The 18115-nt window shown below is 38.1% G+C and overlaps 1 protein-coding gene across 1 annotated transcript in view; it reads right to left on the bottom strand.

Annotated features, from left to right (window-relative positions):
• Positions 1 to 8345, bottom strand: part of LOC150085441 (nucleolar protein 4-like) — a 152996-nt gene extending 144651 nt beyond the window's left edge. The window contains exon 1 of the mRNA XM_090373248.1: positions 7809 to 8345. Within this exon, the coding sequence (XP_090229374.1) occupies positions 7809 to 8198 (390 nt within the window). The 5' untranslated portion in view covers positions 8199 to 8345. The remainder of the gene's footprint in view (positions 1 to 7808) is intronic.
• Positions 8346 to 18115: the final 9770 nt, after the last annotated feature.

The raw sequence follows: 18115 nt of genomic DNA, 5'->3' as shown, positions 1-18115 counted from the left end.
CTTTTGTGTGTTGCTAACATGGAGTGGTGATGTTTGATTGTTGTTCTACTTTTAATATTGTTAATATTGCTGTTGATATTATTATTATATTTTTAGGACCTCCTGGGTTAGGGCCCCTAGGAGGTGCGGGAAGATGACGCCCATTGGAATTGCATTACATCCAATGGGCGTGGAGAAGGTACTTATACTGACAGAGGTGATCCAGGTCTGGCTACAGGAGCCAAGGTGTGTATGCCTTCTAGTGGCTGTAAGGCTTTTTTTTATTAACATTATTTTACACACATTACACTATTGGCCTATTAGTAGTGGTTCTTTTTGACGCACGATACTTGGTGGAGATGGGCGCTTGCCCAGGTGCCACCATATATATATACATTAACATATGATGATGATGATGTTGAATAATAGGGAAAAATGAATTTTTAAAAGTTTCTAAAGATAATATGGTCACTGAATGGGCAAGGTTACAACGTGAAGTGGAAGAGGAATCACTATTGCGCCATGTATCACTATTACTGAATCCGAATTGAAATAGCAAACGGACTCTCAATAGGATGCTGGGAAAGGGAGGGGAGCCTGTAATTAGGAATATCTAAATCAATCTCTCTGGAATGATTATAGGAACAAAAATTTCAAGATGCACCGTGTCCAAAAAGTTTCAGAAAATGAGAATTTTCTGAAACTTTTTGGACACAGTGCGAAATGACAGAAGACCTGTATTTCCTTCATTTCTACCCACAGAAAAGCCTGTTTAACTTTCAAACAAAAAAGACGAGACCAATGGGCCAACGTTGTCTTTACACATTGAGTCAAACTGAGTCGAGATTGAATCATGAAACTCATTCTAGACATGTTCTAGTCTGGAAAGAAGATGGAACATGCTCCTATTCGTCTAATATTGGAGAAAGTGATGACTACTGTGGTGAGGAATCATCATGATGAATGAAAGCTCCAATTGTCACATCTTTGAAGGAAGCACCTTGGCTGCTCTAAGGTATAGGAAAGAGATCCTCGAGAAGATTTTCAGAAGTGTCAATAGCTTTGAATTCATTTTCATGAACGATAATGCTCTTCCACATAACATTTCAAAATACCAACCATTGTCTTCAGTCTCATAAACAGGAGTATCCGTTGTGAGAGTTATTAGGCTGACCACACTCCATATTAAATACTTGAATTAGGCAGCACTAGCGCTTCAGTTTTGAGTAATCTTCATATCATGATTAATGAAAATACGAGTAGATATAAGACTAAAAGTCCATCAATTACGTATTTTTTTAATACCTCAGACTTTATTGGTGTACCTTAACTATTCGACTACCACGTAAACGAGTTTAATGCGTTATATCAATAATTGCAAAGTATCAGTTTTGCGAATGAGTAGGTGGTCAACAGCAAAAATAAGCACGCAGTCTAAATGCATAAAAATAACCACATATTAAGGAGAAATTATGACTTTCCCAAAAGAAATATTATGTATAAAAATGAAGTCCAAAATAAAAGTATTACTTTACAAAAAGTTTACAAAAAAGTGATATTATTCTGGAATCATAAGAAGCAAGACTTAAATTATCCTTTAATACTCGAGCAAACTCAAGTTATTGCCAATTTGGCAATGTCCAAAAAACTGAAGCCGTTCCAAATGCGTATCAATCCCTAAGGGATTCTTCTGATAGTGATCCATATTCGCGTTTTATGCTGCTAAATTTTTTTGGACTTCATTTTTATATTTTTATTTCTCTCGACAATGTGAAATTTAATTTCCTTTCTATCCGGACAAAATAAAGAATTCGCAAGAATGTATTTGTTTAATTTTTCAAACAGTTTATTAATATTACAGACCATATATTATAGTTGACATAGGTTTTCTGGTGTTTATCATTAGTTACTAGTAGGGTTGCCAACTTTTGTAAAGTACAATACGCAAAAATTTTATTAGTATATGTGGTAGTGGAGGGAGTGAAAATGTTTCATCCCGAATTAAAGTTAAATTATGTGGTGGGAAATAAAAGTTGCAGGGATGAAGCTGATGGGACCACATTTATATAATTTTGGAACTTAATTTATCCATGTTTATCTTCACTAAACAAATTAGATGAAAATATTCTTAAGACGTTTTTAAATACATCACATTTGGACCTCAATTATTCGAACTGGAAATCTGGGTGCTGCTCGAATTGAAACTTTCTAAAGTTACTTAACTGCGAGTAAAAAAACTGGCAGTTAATTTTGGAGGTTTCAAAATTCGAATAGCACCCAGCAGTGCAATGTTTAAGATTATTCTTTATTTATTTGTTGCCACATTACAGTTTCGGTTATGTATTTCACAGTTCTTGCCTTCAAGAAGCAGTGTCTCCCGTATAGTCCGATGGTGCGAGGTGTAATGATATGGGGCCACCAACGTGAAAACCATGAATGAAAATCTACTTCTATATATCTTGGTACTTTTTGATCCTTGGTTGTTGCATGGTTTTAGGCGCATCGACAATTTAGGCCATATTGCGCAGTGTATAATTTGTCTGTAAATTGAGTGTGTTCTGTGGTCAATTTGATGTTTTCTGGATGAAAACCTGAGTTTTCTGGAGAAAAACAATGCTACTCTCTTCTGAGGAGACCGGCTAACTCAGCCATGTTGTGAAAAAGACCCATGAATGTTTCTCGTGTTATTGACTGGATTCGAGTTTAGGTCTTTTCCACCGATGTAGGAAGGACGGTGGTATATCCCAACTGCGCTAACTACGAGGACTTTTTTGTCTCTGTTTTAAGGCATAAAATGATCAGACCAAATGGATAAATAGTTTTCAGGACATCGCCGTAAAAGGTAATATTTCCTTTATCCTCGTTCGTTAAATCAACATTACGTTTTCATTTTATGGCATGTTACAAATGTCATACAAATCTGATTTGTCCTAGTTTAGAGATCAGATCAAATCAGAATAATATTTATAATAGAGTCTGCAATAATTAAAATTAATAATTCTGATTTCAGTTTTATGGAAATGAATCTACTGACATAGATAAAACAGCTGCGCATAAAAATAACTTTTAGAAACACCTATGAGACTTAAGTACCATGAATTGGACGCTGTTTACATTAAAGGGTCGATTTATATCATCCCATCACAGCGTGCAGCTGTCCGGGCACTAAAATTTGGCTAACACCAAGTATCTTACTAACGTTTACTTTTTGTGTAATAATAATAATAGGACTTCATGGATATGAGATATTTACCTATAGTTTTGAGGGGCCTCTACATGGATCCTCGAAACGAATGCGACGTGCATGTCTGTTCGCAGGGTTGTTTCTATATTTTTTCAAAGGAGAAATCGGGACAAAGACAGGTGAAAAATGCACCTCTGCCTGAGGCCTAAGATGGAAGATGCACCTCTGCCTGAGACATAAGATGGAAGATGCACCTCTGCCTGAGACATAAGATGGAAGATGCACCTCTGTCTGAGATCGGCTGACTCCAAGCGAAAAGTATTGAAGAAATTCCTGGGACGATAACTGAATCCAAACCTTTCTAATGGATTGCAAACAGCAATGCCGTTTCGACACGGAGGTCTCATTTTTATTGTAATGGGCAGTATTATTGTGGTTATTACATCACAAAAATTAGTTTAATTTTTATATTGTTATTTTTCTGTAAGCCGAGTGGAAGTTATGGATTCAATAAATATAATTTAGGGGAAAACAAGTCATACTTATTTAGAAACATAGGATATAATAAATTGAAAGGGTGAACTTATATGAAATCTCCACAGTGTGTATATCCTTAATATCTTTTTAGGAAACTTTTTTCCTTACATATGGGGCTATACCTAAAAAGTTACTAACAGTTGGAAGATGAAAACTCTGCTCTGCATATAAACAGCCACAACTATTCAGTTAACCACTACCAGTTATTTCAAATCATTCTACAATGGAAGATGTAAAGCTTATTTAAATTCAATCCCTCAAAACCAAATGTAGTCTTGTTTAATAATAATAATAAAAAAACTTAAATAATAGTCACATTTATTTTCATTAACTGAATTAAATCCAAAACTCTGACCGTCACTTCTTTTCTTGAATGAATAATAACTTCCACCCTCTCTTGGTATAAACATATTACAAAGACTGCTTTTTCTGAATCCGGAAAACCAAGTTTTCTCTTTCACTGTCTTTTCCTCTCAATGGTTGCTAACTCTAAACAAATCAGAAATTCTCCTCGTCATGGGATACAGTCCACAGATCTGGGAATTGTATTCCATGGCGAGGAGAGTTTGTGAGAGGGTTTCTCTCAAAGCCATTCTAAAACTCCTCGACCATTTGCAAAGAAAAGGTCAGTCGGGTTAAGGATCCATCACTAAGAAAATCAGCAGAAAAGTGTTCTTTGATGTTCTGTCCGTAACAGTTTTTTTCTTATAGATTGATTAACTTAAAAGTAATTCGAAGTTTATAATATCTTTGAAATATCAAGAGTGGAGTCCGAGTTAAACTGTCACCAGGTTTTTCTGGAGATGCATTTCATTGTTCGTTACCAAAGATCACGAAATCTTCCCAAGTTAGTCATCGCTTTACAACTGACATACGCAACTTCCTCTATGATCATCATACAGCTAGAGGGCAGTACGTCACACATGCTTACATATCGGGGAGATAATTTGGCTGTTTGGCCTTACTCTAGCCACAATGATGACAGGTTGAGCCTTCGATGAAGTGTGTGCGCGCGAGTGAGTTCAGAGTCTAAATGACAAATTTCTATTAAACGTGCCGACATTATGATTCTACCTTTTTGAAAACACCTGCATTAGATTCAATACTAAGATGATGCTCCTGGATCTATACAGATTCTTTCTTCTGGCATTCTGCCAGAGAAAGAGAGCAATGTGGTGTTTCAATTCGCGTTGTACATCTGTGATTATCATGAAATTAATGCATTTTATTGAACAAGAACATTTTGTTTTGTTTGGTTGGAAATAGGAAGCCAACTGATATATCCAACAGTTTAAAAAAGAAGCTTTTCAGGCGAGGAACTATTGGATATTTAGACTTTTGAACTTCTAACCATTTTTAACAGAAAGTTTTTGTCAGTTATTATCACAGAGTGACGCTTTCCTAGATTCTAAAGAAGGTGAATGAATTTTATTATGAGGTCGTTGTATTATCGCAAAAAAAAAAAGATAATTTCTCCAGAGGACTGAAACTTTTAGGATGGTACGTATTCTTTCCCGTGGAGTAAAGGTATCGATGTGCCATATGCTGTAATCTTAATCTTTCTGAAAACAGATTATGCTATGTCTGCCCCTATGGTTGCAACGAACTGATGACCCAGTTATTTTGATATTAACTAGGAGGAAAGCTTGTGAAGGGATGGGGGGGGGATGGAAATGTGTTCTTGTCTCTAGTGAAGCAAATGTAACAACTTTCATTACACGCCACATTATTTACAAGCAACGTTTTCGCTGTATGAAAAAAGAATTATTAGTTACTGAAATCGAATCTACAAAGACCTATTTGCCTTTGTTGATCTCAAAAGTATACTTCCACTAGAGTTTCTTTTATAACATACTAGAAAATTAATTTCAAAGTTTGAAATTTATTTTTCAATAATCGTTTGATTATTTTATATTATAATATTGTATACAAGATGTTTCAATAAAAAGAGAGTAGGGTTTATCTCGCTTATTTTTTGATTTGAGCCATTTGTCCTGTGAACTTTTTTGTTCGTATTAGAGATGATTTTTTCTTTCTTTTTTTTTTTTTTACGATTTATAAATTTAAATTTTGCCTGATCAACTGCTCAATGGGAAAATTGCTCCCCTTCCTCGGTTTACGCTAAGAACTTCATAAGTGTACTTCTGAAAGGGACATAAGTTGAGTTTATTTGAAGGGAAAAAAAAGAAAGAAAGAAGCGAATTGGTTATATGGGACGCTCGTTTTTTTCGTACGCGTATATGGGCCAGTTGAACGACTGCAATTGCGTAGCTTCTAACCTTGCTCCAACCGTTCTATTTTTATTATTTTATTTTTCTTTAGCTATATATCTATATATATATATAACTTTTTTAATATATTTAATATATAAAGCATTGATATTTTTTTTTTTTTTTTAGGTGGGAGGACTGACAAAATTTATCAGTTATTTACTGAATGAAAAACCTGAAGATTAAAATAAATAATCACACGAATACCAAAGTTAAATTATGCATAACTAGAGTGGATTAGAATTTTGGCTATAAAATCTGTTTTATTCAAATCAAATGATTTGAATAAAATTACGATGTCTATACCAAAATATCATCAAAAATTACTTTTTTAAAAGGACTATTTGAATAAAACAAAAGATTCTAATAGATTTAATTATTTTTTTTTAAAATAAAAACGATTTCTTGTTTTGGTAATATCCCTAGTTAAAGCATCTAAGATTTTAAAATTATTCTATTTAAAAGTATTCAAATACAATTTGAATTTGTTGATGCGCCGCCTTCTTCAATTAGCACTCCATTGTAAGAAATGTTTAAAGGTATGTGTGACCCGCCTGCCTAATTGGTCCATTGACATGCCAAAATCAATTCCAAAGTCTTTCCCCAACTGTAAGTGTATGTCGGAATTTAACTTAAAAAAAAAAGAAAAGAAAAAATAACGTAGCGGTGCTGAGGAAGTGATTTCAAGACAGATTAATCGACCCTCTATACCAAGAAAAATTAATTGCCATCCATTTAATTTCCGAAAGCACGACAACAATGTCTTGGTTTGAAGCCAAATACACACTCTTAAAAATTATGTGCAATTATTTAAAGCTCAGGCTACAAAATAGCATTTCGCTTCCATGCCTAGAATACAATTTGAATGTCAACTATCGGTTTCTAGTAAATAATGTTCAGTTTTAAACCAGCGTTCGATATTTTTCATTTTTCCTTATAGAAAAAAAAACAAAAAAGAGAAAAATATGAAAATAATTACAACTTCTACAAGAAAGGTCAGTGAGCTGGCAAAACTAGTGCACTTCCAGGATAATTACACGTTCCCCCCTCTGTAATAAAACAATAAAACCAATTCCCCGTCTCTTAGATCCAGTTAATTCCTCTTCATTGATCGTTCCGTCCAATACAGAAATGGCGAACACTTTCGTTTCGAAATGACGAAAATTTTTGCCAGTCTGATAATAATTCCGAATACTTCTCCATGTATCGAGCACGAGCAACCATCGAAACCATCCATATTTCAAAACCAAAGTATTTATTTAAAGGAGAACACCTCTGAACATCCCAATGGCCCACGACTACCTCGCTGTCGGGAGAAAGGCAGGTGTCACAAAATGGCGGGGTCCTGGCTCAGACACCGGAGCAGTACTTGAGCCTCCAGCGTCCCCTGCGATACCGTTCCACGTGTTGCAACCATGTAGCCATGCAAAGCGAGTGCGCCGTCGCTGAGAAAAGAAATCAATCGATAAGTCACTTGCAGCGAGCTCAGATACTCTGTCCCATTGACGAACCTAAACAAAAGTTGTGTCGGGCAATAAGCAATACTGATATGAGTGCATGTATGTGCTTGCATTGCGCGCGTGGATATGAATGTGTTTCGTACACCTAAACGACGCAACAACAGCTACTGCTCTTGACAGTAAAACATTAAGACTGAAAGGTTTGATGAGCCTCTCTGCTCAATATTAGAAAAACTTGCTGCCTACAATGGTCTTACCGTAATTGGAATCGTCCACAGTTTCAGAAACCACATGTTGAGATCAATTGAGATATTAACAACTTTTCAAATAATATAACAATTAAAAATCTGAATGGAAAGTACTGACAGATCAACATACCGATATCTTGGAGCAGGGTACGTATAACACTTGGTCACCATTGTGTACATCGGAAGGGTGGGCAGTGGGAGGCCCGATACGGAAACCTTTTGCCTTCACCCAGAAACGGAACTTCGAATTTTCAGCATTCGTCTGCTCTTCTCCTTTTAGAATCTTCAGTATACGATTGTATTTACGTCTTGTGACGGTCTTGGTTTTGGCACTATCACCATACGTCTTAAGGGCCCATGACTGGAACGACTCGTACATTTCTCTTCTAGATGTAGATCGTGACCCGCTGCTGCCATTAGACGAATTGTCCTTGTCTTTTTCCTTATCCGAAGTAGAGGCTGCCGCAGCAGCAGCGGCTGCTAGAGCGGCAGCATGTCGGGTATTATGTCGTCGCTCCATACTTCGCTGCCCCCGATGCCGTCCCGGGAAAGTATGAACAGAGATAGGTGGCAGCCTAAGCCTAAACCTGATGCTCCGTCCTGCTAATTTACACTTCTTGGATATCACCGGACGAGTCTGTTTCTTCTTCTCCAGGTTGACTAGAGAGGACACCTTCCTCGGAGTTCAATTTACGGGGATCCTGACTCCGGGTCGTCAGCTGGGGGTGTGGGCTATGTTGTTGGCTACCGAGCCTCGCGCTGCACTGCTACGCCCACAGACAGCACACGGCCGCGTCACAGACCAAGCTAGCAACCAGTCAGCGGCCTGCACGAGGCGCGCGCTATCGAACTTTCACGCAAGCACTAGCACTCTATTCCGCCCCGTCTGCGCGCGCTACCCTGCCTGCCACGTTTACGGAATGGACCCAGACCCAATAACAAACGGGCTGCCTTTTCTTCTCCATGCTCTCTCTCCTCTCTCTCTCCTTATTTTAAAACTAGAAAGACACCACGAACCTTCTAAGATTTTGGACATTACCCTTATGGTACACTTAAATGCCACAGTTTCCCCAATAGTAGGAACAGCGTTCAATTTATTATCTGCCACTCGCTTTTCCTTATCATTCCCTTCAAGTGGAACGCACCCAAACATTAAATATCACCGGCACTAACATATTTTTGCATTTTTATTTTATTTTTTTCTTTAAGTTTCTTTTTTCTTTTAGAGTAAGTTTCTTAATGCCCTTATCTTCTAAAGTTAATTTATTTATTCCCTAAATAAAGATTTTTACTACTCAGTTTATTTATTAAATTTTGAAAATGCCACAGAAGGGTCCCAACACGGGAACATCATTACATTATTAATATGCAGTCATCTACAGTTAATTAAAATCAGAAATTAATTGACCCATTAACTGAATATAACAAACAGTTAATGTAAAATATTTATCCATCCTACATAATTTGAAGTTTAAAATTTTTTGAAAATTTTAGCTACTTCGATTTTATTAAAAACAAATCTTCACTTAATATTGCGAAATAATAATAATATTCAGTAAATTTATTGTTTTATTAACATATTGCAAATGAAAATTTATCAACTTTATGGTAATAATACAAAAGAGCTTAATAAAATATTTTGATTTATTAATATATGCTTTTTATTTAATTTATAAATTAATATTGTTAAATACAGTAGTTTTAAAAATAAAGAGAGGGCGTTGTTGTTGCCCTTTAGATAATTGGCTGTCTCGTTATGTGAAATGAAATTGGATTGTTGATATCGTGTTAATAATGTTTTATATTTGTACAGAAAATATCAATTATTTATGCAATTCTACTGATGATTTTAAATCGTTAATAAACACTCAATCTTTTTAATTATTTTGTTATGTACAGACATTTTAGTAAAGTATATAGTGGCGTATGAACGTAAGTACTACATTAGTAAAAGGATAAATAGGCCTAGCTCAAGGATTTATTAATATATTAGTTCATTATATGTAAACAAGAATAAAATAACAGCATCCTTTCATTTTTGTGTCTTCTTATAAGATAAAAATAAACGTGGGATCTCTCTTGGAGTTTATACCTTATGTCTAATTATTCGTGCTAATACATTAAAAACATTTTGAATAGAGTAATTTAAAAATTAAATGAATGCGCTATTATAATAACGATAATTGTTTTAATATCTTGCATATCTTCTGGTGGAAAGTCATATTCATGCAAATAATTTTCTATAGTGACCCTCCCTACCTATTGGCCTGAGTGTAAATTCTCTTTAAGGTTATGTAAATGATCTTTATAGAGATAATATATAAATATAAAATTTTTTTCATGTTATTAACTAATTAGCTAATGAGTAAATAATGAAGAAAAATTAGAAAAAAAAATAAATGAGATAATAATAGTTTAATAAATAGCCAGCGCAGCTAATTTCAACCAACAGCTTTACTTTCCTTCACAAAATATAAATTTACTATAAATAAATAAATGTAAATGTTAAATGTGGTCTGTTTATTTATAGCATTTAACAGCGTTGTCACAATCGTTACAGCGCAAAGAAAGACTCAAGAAAACACGAAGTCTCTTAATTTAAATCAATCTGTCCCGTTACGGAATATGCAAATAGCTCGATGGTTGCACACACACTCGTAGCGAATATTCATTTGGTACACGAACCGATTGGTGTCGCTGTTGTTAATGTTTCTGCGTAGTAGGTAGAGAAAAGAGGGGGGGGGGGACAAGGCACGCGCCAAACCGCCACCTCTACCAGTCACCAGGTATAACTTCTCCCCTCTGCCTGCCCTCCCCACCTCCCTCCCTCCCCCCTGTTGGCGGGGAAGTCTGTCTCGTGCACGGCTCACCAGCTATCGATTTGCCGCCAAGACGCTTCCTGTACGGAGTCCTAGTGAGAGGAGCTATGAGCACAGCAACAGCCCGGCCGGCGGATGATGTATCGGCACAAAGGCGAAACGGGCCCACCAGCGATAGCGTGCCCGCAACTCTATCAGCAGGCAGCAAATGGCGTTCGATAAGTCACTTGGGTCCACATAATGGCGGCCTGTGTGTGCCCACCCGGCTTGTGCTGCCTGTCAGGAAAACTTCTGTTGGCTCAGGTTAGTCTTTGCACTAGCTTACTGCATGGTGGTGCTGTTTCGTAACTCAAACCACCAGCTTCTACTGATGTCTGCCCCCACGCACACACACACACACACACATGCGCGCACAGGAAGCAGGCTGCTCTGGCTGTAGCTACTGATTACTGTGTACTAGCCGTCATGCTGTTTCAGTGCTGACCATTCCAACATTTATTTCACGAGTCTGCCTTTGATTCAGCTGCGTGTTTTTTAAGTTAAATCTTGAAAAAAAATGGGAGGGGGGGAAAGAAGAAAGGAAACCGTCTGCAGAAAACCTGAAGAAGGTTTTCATACACAGTAAATGTGCCAACTATAGTTTTCACTCATTGGTACTAATATACGTGCAGTAAAATTAAAAGGATGTCCTACTTAATATGCTGCTCGTCTGAATACGCATAAAAAAAAGAGAGATAAAACAGATAATGTCACAGGTGCATATGAAAAAAAATGGAGTAAAAAACTAGAAAACAGGGAAAAAAACGGCTAAAAGACTGCCTCCAGCTATTCGGATAGAGAAGAGGTTGTGTGTCTGTGTGTGTGTGTGTGTGAGAGAGAGAGAGAGAGAGAGAGAGAGAGAGAGCGATGCAAAGACCGAAAGAGAGGTGCACAAGCAAAGAGGAAAGGCAGGTGCACTTAGAAGTAGGAGAAAGATAAAATGGCAAGAAAAAAGCATAAAAGTGAACGCTATTTTAAATCGGTTGTAGTATTAATCTTAACCCTGTGTTATGTTCGCATTAACAGTGTTAATGCGAACATTAACACATTCGTACAGTATTCATAAACCATTTTTGAGTAAACATTCTAAATTTATCAATGCAAACAATTTATTTGATTTTTCATTTCCCCAATATGCTGTGTACCTCTTTAATTTTTCGACTTTTGCTACAACCAACTTTCCATGAAACAATTTAAAAATTACATTGAAAACTTTTCACTTTTACTGGACCAACTAACAACACGTTAATGGCACCTATCATTTTACAATAGTGCAATTATTAGAAAGATATATACTGTATTACTAAAAGTATTGGGGCAGTAAGGAAAAATACGGAGTTAGTACCTGCCAAATGTAAATTCTGTTTCTAATAGGGTTTGGCCATCTTTGGTAGAAATTCACAATACGGCCCTTGTCGTATATTTTTCGATTCCAGGGACTTATTTTTAAACAAAATTTGGCAAATATCAAGTGTGAAATGAATCTTCTCAGCGCTTTTAATCCATTGGTGGATTTGAATCTGATAGTTCTGGCCTTTAGGAGAAATTTCACAAAAGCCACAAGAGGATTCAACTGGATTGAATCCTCTTGTAAACATACTGTACATAATGGGATATCATTGTATAGTATCGATGGTAACTTTCGACCTCTTTGCATTCAGCTCAATCAAAGGGATCTCCCCCCCCCTCTCAAATAGCCCGTAACGTAAACCTTCTTGGCCAGATTTCGCTGTTGAGTTAAGCACGGAGGAAATTATTCTAAGTGTATTGTACCTGTAAATAGACTATAAATTCCACCAGATGACGAAACTCGTTCCTAGGAGGGACCATGTGACCAGCCAAAAAAAATCCTAGAATAAAAAAAGGACTTAATATAAGGTTTCTTGGGTCTGCTATGGCAATCTAACTCCACTTCTTTTCCAACTGGGTGATGATAGGCGAAATGCAATCATACGCAGCATCTTTGGCACATTTAGCATCAAATCCAGAGTCATCCATCTAAGAGAAGAAATGATTCACCATTCTTCACAATGTCCTTCCATTTTATCAATGATCCATGTCTATGGTTTCTATACTGGAGGACATTTTATATTGCTATGAATGACCGTGCTTCCAAAGCCTACTTTTCAAATCACTTGGAAAGATCCAAGGTGTTAGTTAGTAACTGTTTCTTTATCGAAGATGAAAAGCATGCGAAAGTATGCTACCCTGCGAAAAGTATTCGGACACCATTTCCAATATAGTGAATGGTGCGAATGACATCTACACAATGCCTATTTGAAAGCGCTCAGCATTTGAAAGAGGAGTAATCAGCTGTTGTTGTGTAGTATTTAGGGGGGCATCAGCAACTAAGGGTCAATAAGCAAAACTTTGCGCCGTATATAATATGCATGTAAACTGCGTGTGTTCTGCGGTTGATTTTCCTGTTATCATAGATGAAAAACCCGAGTTTCCGGGAGAAAAACCATCCCATCCTCTCCTCAGACTGACTAACTCAGTCACGTTATGTAAAAGACACATAAAAATTCCTCGCGTCACTGACAGGATTCAAACTCAGATCTTTTCCACCCGGTATGGGGAGGACATTGATTATATCAACCATGCTACCCACAAGGGCCCGTAGCCAGTGTAGTGAAGAGATGGAAGATGCCATACAAAAGCAGTGTAAAAATCGGTCTTGAGAATGCAAAGTGCAGTAACTCGATTGCACTCCATATTGCAAGAGTCCAGACCTCACCCCGAAAGGAAGTTCCTGTTACCTGCTACTGGTCGAAAGCGTTTTATGACGGATCGATGATTGGGGCAAAAGACGAACTAGCACCTTATTAATCTGTTCATTAAAACTGGGTTTCCCAACATGATGGTGTCCAAATACTTTTGATAAATTAGTGCATACATTCAGAAGTCAGATTCAGTGCTTTGAAGAGTTGATATGGGAAAATTATATCTTTAAAGAGCTTTGAAGAGCACCGACTGTCAGTTAGAGGTGACACTTTAAAACAAAAATATGAAGTTCACAGTGACGGGCCATTAATTCTCGAGCCGGATGCAATAAGAAGCGATAGTACAAAACTGATATTTAACCAGTTTCTGTGAATGCCCCCAAATGATGCTGAAATCGATGAGGATGGTTGGATGACTCAGATGTGGCAAAAACTTCCCCGTTTGTTATTGGTTTGGTGACTCAAGCTTACTAATTCATTATCTTTCCTTCTTTCTTTCTTACTAATGAAACTATGTTACTCGATTCGCCTTTTCTTCTTAGTATTTTGAGTTTGCAGATTTCATCTATTGTATTGCTGCACTCTTCTTGATCTTATTACCCTCTTCTACTCTTTCGCATATTGTTTTCAGTATAATTTCGTTTCTCGTTTACTCTATTCATTGTGCAACCTATATAAAATATATTTCTTAACTTCCCGGAAGTGCTTTCACCTTGGAAGAGAGATAAAAAATGGAAACTGTGTGCACTCCATATAAAAAGTAAAGGGGATGTGGTCTATTCTTAATGAAATATAAAATCGCTTTCGTCTTTGCTTTTCTCAGACTTTTGGGTGCCTCGAGACCTGACGAAGGACGCTCATCCTGTGGTACTATCATTCTGACAGGATCGATATCACAGTCTCGTTGTCTCTTTCAAGAGGTCAGCGATGCACTTTTGTTCTCTTCGTTGACCCTTCTTTCGTGTCCCTCAATGTTTTCGCACTTCTATTCTTTAAAAACAAAAAAAAGAACAGCTACCACATGTTCACAAAATACCGAAATACTCGTACATAACTTCTCTTTGCAAGAGCTACGAATCCTCAAAGGATATTATCATAATACATACAGACACAAACTGTATCCTTAAAACTTATTTATCATTAAACTTACCGATGACCAAGCAAGGTATGGTATTTTGCATAAATGGTAGCAGAACACAAAACAAGATTCACCTACACCCTATTAATGGAAGATTCAGGTATTAATAGAGAAAACTTTTGATTTCTCTTGAATATAGAAAAGGCAATTCTGTAATATATATCTGTGCATGACTTAGACTGTACTTGATCCTTTCCACTTAAAGTTCAAGTTAGATTCTAGTCCAAATTTTATACTTTTCTTTACACAAGGCTCTTTAGAGTTCAGAAAAGCGGTACCACAGATGTGTAGGAAGTTATAGGTGAAGGAAATTGAGGTAGATGAGAGTGAAAGGCATCCATCAGGTGAAGTAAAAATGATAGAATGGAGTATTAGGGGATTCAGGAATTTGTGGGAAAGGAAAGATAGGAGCGAAAATTATGAGGAGGTGTGGGTAGAGAAGATGGAAGAGAGTTGGAGTTGTTGATTATTGGGTTTGAGGAACATCGGCAACTAAGGCCATGTTGCTCTGTGTATATTTTCTGTAAACTGGGTATGTTCTAAGGTCGATTTTCAGTTTGCTGGACGAAAAACTCAAGTTTTCAGGAGGAAAAACCATGATATCCTCGCTTGAGACTGACTAACTCAGACACGTTGTGAAAAAGTCCTCCCGTCATCGACGGATTCAAACTCAGGTCTTTTCCATCCGGTGTCGTGAGGATGGCGATTCTACCAACTGTGCTGCCCACGAGGGCGAGAGTTTGGGGATAGGGGCTTTGATAATAATATCAGGTAATCGCTGCATCCCCATTGAAGTAGCTAGGGTTGAGTTGAAGTTCTGTGCTGTGGTAAGAGACAAGCTTTCCAGTTCGCTCAAAAAAGGAGCCAGAATTCTGCAATAAGAATTGGCTTCTTCGTTGTGTTAGATGCTGATGGCCACGTTTCAGGCATAGAGTGTTATATAGCTTACTGTTCTAATGTATTTCTTAATTATTTGAGGATCCTCGACAAAGATTAAGCGTTGTTTAACTGTCCATCGAAAAGATGCTGCTCTGGAAAACGTATGCTTGTCTATGTGGGCTTAAAACCGAACTTCAGGAAAGTTTCTTGTGGTCAGAATTCTTTTGAAGGTAGACCTAACTTTGGAAAGATAAAGGCTAAAGCATTTTACAATACGTTGTGCCACTCTATCGGCCCGAGCAGTGCCAGTTGCTGGAAACGAATTTAGGGCTTCTATCTGTTGATGTGTAGAGAAAGTGATGGAATGTCAAATGTCTTGTTGTGATTCGTGGTCGGGTCGTAGAAGAGGGTTTGCCTGTCCTGCGACCATTTGTATTCACCGTCCCTCCCACACCAGGTGAAAAGGCCCGAATTCGAAATCCGTCAATGACGCGAGGAACTTTTATGGGACTCTTTTACTCCGTGGCTGAGTTAAGTTAGTCGGTCTCAGGCGTGGATAGCAAAGTTTCCCTCCTCCGGAAACTCGGATGTTTCGTCCAGAAAAATAGGCAAATTGACCAGAGAACACATGAAATTTATGGACATAATACACATGGGCAGATAAGATAGCTCTTGTGTGGTCCTAATATGACAGTTTTTTCGACTGGAAGGAGTGTTGAATCTAGTGATACGCTCTGGCCATTTGGGCTGGGTCCAGCTAACTAGGAAAGCTATGGGTTCTGGAATTGTATGCTGAAGTGGGGCACTAAGTTGTGCTGTTATAGCTCTGTTAAACTGCGCTCGTGCTCTTGAGTAAGATGTACGGTCGGAAACCTGTTGGTTACTTTTACAAATCTGGTGCAACTCTGGTTTTAATACACTGATGTGCAAAATTTAAGGACCAATCATGTTTTCACCTATAGCTTCTCATAGGAGTGGCCTATAAGAAGCTATATGGGAAAAGCATACCAAAGGAACCTCGTGAGGTACAGAAATGATGAAGGAAACAACACCGACACAACAACGGAAACAAAACATACAGAGGGACTTTATTCAAAAATGGCAACATAGCACTGGTTGCCATGATACAAATGCATCATGCCAAAGATGGAACAAAGGGAAAAGGTGGTCCTCAGCAGGAGATATGGCCATCCCCTAATGTCGATGCAGGCTTTGCACCGCCTGTCCATACTTAAAACAATGTTGTTGATAAGTTCTTGCGGTAACATCGTCCGTTCCTCTGTCAGCGCCATCTTCAGCTGGTGAACATTTTCTGGTGGGTGTGGACGTGCCGCTAGGCGTCTCCCCAGAGCGTCCCATATGTGTTCTATGGGAATTAGATGGGTGGAACGGAGAGGCAAATCCATATGAACAATGTCCTCGTTTTCCGAAAGCATATCACAGCTGCAGTGAGACGGGATGTGGCGTTATCATCCGTAAACACGAACTCGGGGCCAATGGCACCTCGGAACAGACGCATATGGCGAAGGATTACCTCACTATAGTAGCGTGCACCGGTTACAATACAGCCTTTCAGTATCTGGAGTTGTGTACGTCCATCCAAGATAACTCCTCCCCAGACGAGAACACCTCGATCGCCATATCGATCCCTTTCAGTGATGTTTGCGGGGTGCTACAGTGTGCCAACCTCTCACCAGATTAGCTGACATTCAGAATCTCTGCTGAGACTGGATCTACTCTCATCAGTAAAGAGTACCTTAAGTAAAGATTTTGTGGTTGTAACCTTTAGAAATAGTGTTAGTCCTTAAGTTTTGCACACCAGTGTAAGAAAGCTATGTGTACTTTTGGATTCCACCAGACTTTGGAGTGAGACGCGATCCTAATATTCACTGAGGAGGCATATTGTGCAATAGTGTTGACTCAGCTTGTTAGTAGTGTTGTAGCAATAGAGTCGACACACGTTTCCAGGACATGCCAAGGTATAAGAATGGCAGCTCTCAGGCATTTTTGGCAGTTAAGGAACCTGGGGCTGATGACGGCATTAGTTTTAACATTTTCTGGGGCAAGTGGATCTCGAGTAGGTATAATAATGCTGCTGAAATAGTATGGTGATCCAATTCATAATGCTCCTCAGTTGGTTGTTCAATCATACATGTTAAGGAGAAAAACAGCAGATCAAGATGGTATGGCGTTGATTGATAAGCTGTATATCTGGCGACTGCAGGTGAAAAACAATAACGGGATTTCGACAGATCAGGCAACGTTTTTCCAATCCTACACTGTTCAGTGTTGGTATTCCTCAATCCATTATAACTGTATTTTCTTCTTTTCGCTGACAGAGCTGGAAATTGGTTCGGTCTTTGGCTACGATACCTGCATCCGCGACAAGCTACAATGAGTTGGATATTTTGAAATGCCTCTTTGCTTACCACTGTTGCCTTTCTATTAGCTAGCACGTCTTGTAGTAAGCCTCTGCTCGCCTCTTGCATCAACGAGCTGTTTTCTACAACACGATTGCCGTTGGCTGGATGTTATTTGATTATTGGACCAATCTCAATACACCCGAAACACCATCGTATATGAAAACCCACAAGCAGGGATGCGATTTCCGAGATATTCATATCAGCGCGTCTGGCGCTGACTACCATGCCATACTTCAATTCACTTAAATCTTTCGTCTTGTTCCTCCTTGAACTGAATTGTACGCATACAATATCCCTACGTATCTGTCCACTTGCATGATTTATATCGCATGATACTGACACGTGATGCTGGCACTGAAGTAGCGGCCCTCGTGGGTAGTACAGCTGGTATAACCATCGTCTTCCCCACACCGGGT

Source organism: Mastigoproctus giganteus, chromosome 5 (genome assembly GCF_048544385.1).
Source record: "Mastigoproctus giganteus isolate SK-2022 chromosome 5, ASM4854438v1, whole genome shotgun sequence".
NCBI lineage: Eukaryota > Metazoa > Arthropoda > Arachnida > Uropygi > Thelyphonidae > Mastigoproctus > Mastigoproctus giganteus.
Note: the sequence above shows the minus strand (reverse complement) of the source record. Positions and strands in the feature narration are given on the sequence as shown.